Source organism: Aptenodytes forsteri, unplaced genomic scaffold (assembly GCF_000699145.1).
Source record: "Aptenodytes forsteri isolate BGI_AS27 unplaced genomic scaffold, ASM69914v1 Scaffold5, whole genome shotgun sequence".
Classification (NCBI taxonomy): Eukaryota; Metazoa; Chordata; class Aves; order Sphenisciformes; family Spheniscidae; genus Aptenodytes; species Aptenodytes forsteri.
This window is the reverse complement of record NW_008795672.1, coordinates 2,398,245-2,405,966: the sequence shown is the minus strand read 5'-3', so window position 1 is coordinate 2,405,966 and position 7,722 is coordinate 2,398,245. Positions and strand designations below refer to the sequence as shown.

General features: G+C 42.4%; 1 protein-coding gene across 1 annotated transcript; it reads right to left on the bottom strand.

Annotated features, from left to right (window-relative positions):
- Positions 1-4,610: 4,610 nt before the first annotated feature.
- BMP2 (bone morphogenetic protein 2) lies at positions 4,611-7,529 on the bottom strand. The gene is made up of 2 exons (XM_019472911.1): positions 7,382-7,529; positions 4,611-5,512 (listed from the first exon to the last, which is right to left on the bottom strand). Exons 1-2 carry the CDS (start codon positions 7,527-7,529, stop codon positions 4,668-4,670), a joined length of 993 nt encoding a protein of 330 aa, XP_019328456.1. The 3' UTR covers positions 4,611-4,667.
- Between the last annotated feature and the right edge of the window lie 193 nt (positions 7,530-7,722).

Here is a 7,722-nt window from a genome sequence, read left to right as displayed (position 1 = left end):
AACATTCCATATCCATAATTAGATAAATAATACTTCAGGCAAGATATGGCACCTTTAAAAGTGCCTTTTCAGTCTTGGATTTTTCTCTGCTTGTTACTACAGAAACCATCTAGCAACCAGAATCTAAGACAGACTCCACCCAAAACAGACAAAAACAATATAGACAGAGTAGGCTTTTCCTCTTTTTTTTTTTCCCCCTTCCCCTCCCCTTTTTTTTTTTTGAAAGGGTGGGTGAGTGCTAAGGAAAAGTATCTTACTGTGCAAAGGATAGGAGCATTTTGCATGCAGTTGAAACAGTAAAGCTCTGATTACAGATGGCAGAAATGAAAGCAGGGAATGAGTAATGAGCAATGAGAAATGCGTAATGCGGGATGAGGATATAATTTCCACACATCGGCTAAAGAAAGGTTTACACTCTTAAGCAATAAAAACAAACCATTAAGCCAGACCTGCACTGTCAGGAAGTATAAAACAGTTCTTGAAACTCTGCAGTTACTATACAAAAGCTTTTCATAAACTTTTGTTTCCTGATCTTCATAAAACATTAACATCAAGCTGCCATATGGCAATTAGCTGCCTCCTGAAATCAATAAAAAAAACCCCAAAAAATCAACGGTTTAGCAATAGCTGTACAATAAAATAGTTCAATAATTATCCTCTTCTAATAGTGTAGCAAAGTGGGTCTAATATAAATGCAGTCCAGATGAGCTCCTTCTTCAAAGCTGAGAGTACAATAAATCATGTTCCTCTCCAAGCCTCATCAGTACTGATTGCACAAGTGAGACCTCTAACTGCCTAGCAGGGGGGAAAGCAGGTGATAGCCTGTGGACACCCAAACCCAATTATCGTATGAGCAGGAAAGGTCTCAATGCCTGATTATGATGAGCCCAGGTGAGCACAGCGGAGCAGATCCTGCTCGGTGAAAATGGCCAATGCTCTCGGGAGAGCTTACCTCAACTGAAGATCTTCCCACGTCATTTTTACATGTTGCTGACCACAGAAGTCCAACTGAATTTTGCGCAAAAATTATCAAGCCACTCGACAAAGCTGTTACTGAGTCTCAAAAGGACAAGGAGAGATGCTGATCACATTTGTGTTTAGAGAGATGCTTATCTGAAATGCACAAAGGGTGACATTATCTATCACAATCTCTGCCTATATAGATTATATAAGTGCCTAGAAGCAATATGTTTAGGGGAAACAGGCTATAGAGTAACAAAGGCAGTTCTGCCTTCCAGATCTTCTGCCTTTTCTCCTCTTAAGAGGAAAAAAAAGGCTCATTTCTTCTTGTAGAGCACTATAACACTAACAAGTACTAAAGAACTAAAATAAGTACTGGAGTACTGTGGTAACAGCATACCTTTAGTATTTAGGATTATTGAGCAGTCATTACCAGACTTAGAAGATGCCAGAAAGCCCAAATCTTTCAGAAGGACTGTCTGATCGTCAACCCTATTTAGCAGAGTTCAGGAACCCAACTGATCTCTAGAAGAACTTTCTACTACTCATGCATGAAAGTCTGTTTTGTTTCTTTCTTTTTTTTTTTAAATCCTAAACAAACTATTCAGTGCAGCACTCTCACATCTCCCTCTCTAGAGAGGGAGGTTAAGGGTTAAGGATTTAAAGATACATTACGAAACCAATTCTGCAGAAATTTATTGACGTGCTGAGCTTGACACATGCATATTTCCTCCTCAGAATCAGCATGGAACTGATGATTCTGTGACTAACACTAAGCAGGTATAGAAATGCTTACAAGAGTGGGTCTTAATAGGTTTACAATTATACATTGGTCTCGCAGTGTGTTTTACTAAGGATGCAATTCTTTGTCAAGCAACAGGAGGTTTGCCTTTACAAGGAATGCGGCATCACGCCATGAGCCAGCTACTGCTCATGCATAGACAAGCGCCGTAGCCAATTTTTCTGAAACAAGATTAGCATCAACGTGTTCTCATGCCTTAGAGGAGAAGTAAAGCAGTCACCACTCCGTAAAAAGCCTCCCTCAATCTAGTTACACACGAAGGGCTAGGCACTGTGAAACTTAAGCCTTGCAACACTGGAGTTTAGGATCTGGGTTAGAAGTGCCATGGGGTCTTCACTGATTTCAGCAGGTTTGGGATCGTACCTTTCCTGCTCACAGAAATGGTGCAATCTTCAATTTTTCAGCACTTTATGTCCAGCTTTTGCAAGCTCAGGTTATAGAGTACGCTAGCGCTGCTGTGACTTGACTAGCACAACCATGCATCGCAAACAACCAATGAATTCTTGGAAGAACCTTCACTGTGGCATATCCTGCGACTGACAACCTTCCCAAAGCAACAGCCATAAACTCGCTCATCACCAGTAAAGCTGGCAACAAGCAAAAGGCAAACTAAACTTCTGCACACACGATGCTCCCCCCTAGAAACATCAGCCAACAAAACAGCACTGGTCTTTTGAAAAAGCAAATAGAGGTTGTCCACCCAGTGAACTCGTAGGCTACTATGTAGTATCAGCATGACCGATAACATCAGCTACCTCTCAAAAATAAGCAGGGCCGAACTGCAGGGTGGTGGATTGTTCTCTACTAGCTATTAAAAACACTGCTGGTACAAAGAAATACATACGTTTTTCTCTCGCCACAGAAACTTACACCTAGCCTAAGATATTTTTAAGCTCACAAGAGAAAAATGGAAGCAGCCAACAGGAAACTAGTTTTTCTCTCCTGTCCTCTGTACCCATTGCTTTTTGTGATGATTAGCAGCAGAGAACTGTTCTATAAGATGACCTGTAAGACATCATCAAGTTAGCCTTTCTGATCCCCAAACCTATTTAGTACCTTCGCTGTAACCCAGATGATTCTGGTAAAAAAAGGAGGAGTTTGGGGAGGGCTATGAGAAAGAGGAGGTTTCTGTTAATAAAAAGTTAGGCTAATAGGAGGCCCAAATCAGAGATTCCCAGAGTTGGCTTAGAGAGGTCTCTAATGGGCCAACTCTACGCATGGCTTTAGGAAGTGCTGCCTCAGTTCACCGAATCCAGAAATGGATCCACCACGGAGCGCAAGGGGGTTCTGGCATCTCTGGAGGTATCAGCACGGAGTCATTACATATCCACTAAAGACACCGGAGAGCTCCTGAAATAGGCAGGAACTTACCACTAAGCAGTCTAACAATTTCATTCTGTTCCCGGCTTCCGTGCACTTTGCAGTGGATCACCAAGAAGCCAATTTAAGCTACTTTCCCGCTCTACTATTTCAGCACAACTTCCACGCAACGAGCAACCCAGCCTCTGCACGCTCGTCCCATGTTGTACAGCTAGTAACCCGACTGCCATACCAGTCTTTTAACGCACAACAGGCACAACTCAGTATTAGCTTTAATGCTGTGTTTGCCAATTGCAAATCATGCTTTTGCCCCTTACATGAAGGATTTAAAAAGTAGGAAGGTGTAAGCACAAGTTATCCTTGTGATGACTGCACAAGCGAACCATTTTTTCTTACAGACTGGACTTTTCAGAAAGAAGTATCAAGAGTTCTGCGATTTATTATCTGAAATAGATTTAAACATTTGGGGGGCGGGGGGAAGCTTTCAAACACAAAACCCTGGAAAGGAAGACAAGCTAATCTGCAAAACAGCAAAACCATCAGCTGAGGTTAGATAGGAGGCTGCGTATGACAACAGCTTGCTGTACGTAGGGCAAAAATTAAGATTAATTTCACTATAACACTCCACAGAAGTGAGCTCTCATCTGAGGTGAGGAAGTATGCAACTCTTTTCCAACTGTCAAAGACAAGGGCCGGTACAAATAAGATAATTATTCCTCTTTAGCGTACATAATGACAAAAAAAAAAGGATGACATTTTAGTTTTTATTATTTTATATTTGGCCAGGACTTTTAAAGGAAGGACTTTTAAAGGAAACATCAAACATTCACTTTTCTGTAGGTCTAGAAAGGATTCAGTCTTCCCCCACCCCTGCCTCCCGTAGGATTTCTATTGGCCCTTCTCATATTCACACTGCAAATTAGTTGGGAATAGCAGTATTTCTACTAGATCAGCAACGTCTGGTTCTTATCCAAATGTTCCACCTAAAGAGGATGCCAGTTCTCATGGATTGGACAGCCCACCCTGCAGCATTCCTGAGAATTGTACAATATAATAATCTTGAAAGTCAGCAGAGTGGATTATCCACTTTTTTCTGGACTTGAACTTGTGACCTTAACAGTAGCACAGCAGAAAGCAAATGTGCTATGCACTTTGCCATAGTAACCTTCCATGTATTCTTTTCAACTTAAATACACACAATTGAAACAGCTACAATTTTGGAAAATTATGTACAAACCCTATATTTTTTTCTTTTTGATTACATATAAATACAAATTAGCTATTCTACTAAAAAGTGGTTATAATAGTAAATAAATACAAAATAAGAATCTGACCATTATACTTCATGTGCTGGGGTTAAACCCATATAAAATGTACAACTAAAATACATTTAAAATCTTTAAAGGAATATTTCTCTGATTAAAATATTTGTTTTCCCAACTTTTTCGTAGACATAAATATATTTTCAAAATAGTTGTGTTTTTTTTTCTTTCCATTTCATTACATAAATAAAGTCTTCATTGGGAAATATTAAAGTGTCAGCTTTTTTTTTTTTTTTGCATGTTTGTCTAATATATTTGCTGTGTTAGCGGCACCCACAACCCTCCACAACCATATCTTGATAGTTCTTTAATACAACTTTTTCATTCTCATCAAGGTAGAGCATGGAAATAGCACTCAGTTCTGTCGGCACACAGCAAGCCTTGGGGATTTTGGAATTCACTGAATTGACCAAAGTCTGAACAATGGCATGGTTTGTTGAGTTTAGATGATCTGCCAGTGGAAAAGGACATTCCCCATGGCAGTAAAAGGCACTATACCCCGGTGGGGCAACAATCCAGTCATTCCACCCCACATCATTGAAGTCCACATATAACGGATGCCTTTTGCAACTGTATTTGTGGCGTTTACGCTGTTTGTGTTTCGCTTGACGCTTTTCTCTTTTATGAAGCGGGTGTCCCTTGCCATCATGCCCAAACGTTACTAATAATGGCCTGAGCTGAGACCAGCTATCTTCGTCCTGATGTAAAGACCTGCTAATCCTAACGTGCCTCTTGGAGGCACTGTTCTCTTTGTCCAAGTGAACCACCTCTACCACAAACCCATGATTAGGTTGTCCATGTGCAATCCACCTCAAAACAGCTGGCGTTACATCAAAACTTTCCCATTTACTTGCATTATGATGCACCAACCTGGTGTCCAAAAGTCTTGTGACAGGGTCCTTAGAGGTGGCTGTGGCTGGCTTTATAATTTCATAAATATTAATACGGTGATGGTAGCTGCTGTTGTTCTCAAAGCCTCCGTGCACCTGTTTCCGAAAAATCTGGAGTTCAGCTGAGGTGATAGACTCCTCATTAGGGATGGAAGTTAAATTAAAGAAGAAACGCCGTGCTGTTTTCCCACTTGTTTCTGGCAGTTCTTCCAAAACTTCTAATTTGATTAAACAGGGAAAATAAAAAAAGAAAGAAAGAAAGAAAGAAATCAGCAACTGAGACAAGCAACCAAACCCCTCAGATAGTCCGCTGTTGGCAACTTCCAAATGACAGCTAACACATGTGACATACAAGATCTGAAAGACTTTCAGGCAGAAAATGCCGCCTCCCTTGTCTTTCTGTTTATTTATGCAAGCACGTATAGCATGAAGTTAAGAATGCTTCATTCACTGTTACGCATTTTGGTTGAATACTGGTGCCCTTTGCATTCCAGGTGGTTACAGTAAGTGGCAAGAAACACGCAGCATTACTTTGGAATTCAAGGACATCAGTGAGAAAACTCAAGCGCTATAGTTAGTGGGGGTCTGATGAGAACCATTAAAACTGGTTGAGGACTTAGGGTAACTATTGCTTTTCTGCTTTTTTCAGGAATATGGCTCTAACGTCAGGCCCTTACACTCCATTCTGAAAAATATTACTCCGCAATTTAGGTGACTTACAAAGCTTAACGCATGGATTTTCGTATCTTAATTAGAGACGGTGAACTCAACATCTGTAACGGCACTTTACGAAGCACGCCCTAGCATTTACCCAAAAGGGCCATAAAGAATGGCAGGAAGGTTCAACTGCTAAAACCGGGTGGATGGTAAAGGGACAACGAAACAAAGTCGCTTCTGAACAACAGGTTTTCAAAACCACCAAAAAAAATATAAAAAAATTAAAAAGTCGCTAAACCCCACGCCGTTCTCACCTTTGAGTCAAGAAATAATCGAATGGAGCTTCAGAGGGAGTAAAATGTATCTAGGGTTGCTAAGAAGTACGTTGTTGCTACAGACGCTGAAGAATTTAAAAGTATTTGCCAAAACAAATCTCTCTCAAATCATGGGTTTTAATTTTGGTAGTAAGCATCCTGGAGAAACATTCACTTTCTAAGGGGAAGGCATAACTGCTGCTAGCAGTTCTTAGTCATGTAACCATTCCCTGTTGACTCCCATACGGCTTTTTGCATAAGGTAAGGCTCAGCTTTAAGGTATTTCAGGACCAGACCAATATTTACAAATACGCAGATGTTTTGAGCGGTCACAAGACGAACTTCTGCTTTCACGAAGCCGCTAACACAGAGTGAGAACTCAGTGAAAAAACGGAGTCACATTGATTTTCTTCTAAATTTTGTGAAAATTATAGAATAGCTTTTATGTCAAAAAGCAGTCTTTGCTGTAACAACTACTTGAAACTGCAGATAATTTTACATTTGCCTAAAAATTATAAATCTTGCCCTTTCAGCTCCTCTCTCGCGCAGCCCCTTGCCTACCGTGCTCAGGTTTAACGTGAGTGACCCATGCACTGGCATTTCCCCGTTCGCTGCTAGGTGTTTACTTTCCACGTAGGGAAACGCAGACGATGAGAGGTTACGTTTCATCATTCACCTCCTTTCCCACGATAAGGCTGTCCACTGAACAGCACATCCACTTCTCCGAGGACACCTCCGTTATCCATCAGAAACACTGAATACTAATGGATTTCTTTTCTCAACACAGTTTCACGTTAAAAGCATGGGAAAACTGCACTTTTGCTATTTTTACAGCGGGGCCACTGCATGCCGGCACCGGAGACTAGCAGCCAGGAATGATTACAACGTGGGGAAACGTTTCCCAAAGAGCACGCGAGCGACACGTGCGCCACCGGCTCCACGGGCCTACCCGTGCCATGGCTAATTCCGCAGCGACTGTTTTGGCTACGTAAGCCGGGAAACGCATCCAGTTGCTCAGCAAGGGCCTGTCCCAGAGGGTCCAGTGCCTCGGTGGGCTGCAGGCGAGGAGGGGTGGAGGTGCTGCTGGACGCCCCGCTCCGCATTTGGCCGGGTTACCTGCGGGTGAGAGCCGAAACCTGGCCACAGGGCTTTTACCAGCCCGGGCGCTGGTGGCTGGGGAGGCGTAGCGTGGGTCCGGGCTAAATCGCTCCTCGACGGCGGGGCGAGGGAGCGCTTGACGAGAGGCCACGATTGATCGTTTCATTGATCTCTCACGGGGATTAGATAAGGATTAGAAAGCTCTGCAGCGGCCCCGGCTCAGCCGCGCATTAGGGAGACTTTCCTGCTCTTTAGCCTCGCGAAAGAAAAGCTATCTGTGGGAACGCTTAATGCGGAGCCGCTCTGTTTTAGCGGAAAAAGTAAATAAAACAGGAGCCTCTCGTCGGACGGAGGCGGGG

Excerpts from the sequence above, each read along its gene's own strand:
- BMP2 (XM_019472911.1), bottom strand. The coding sequence starts at position 7,529 with ATGAAACGATCAATCGTGGCCTCTCGTCAAGCGCTCCCTCGCCCCGCC. Across the intron at positions 5,513-7,381 it reads GTTTCGGCTCTCACCCGCAG|AAGTTTTGGAAGAACTGCCA; the intron begins GTAACCCGGCCA and ends TAATCAAATTAG.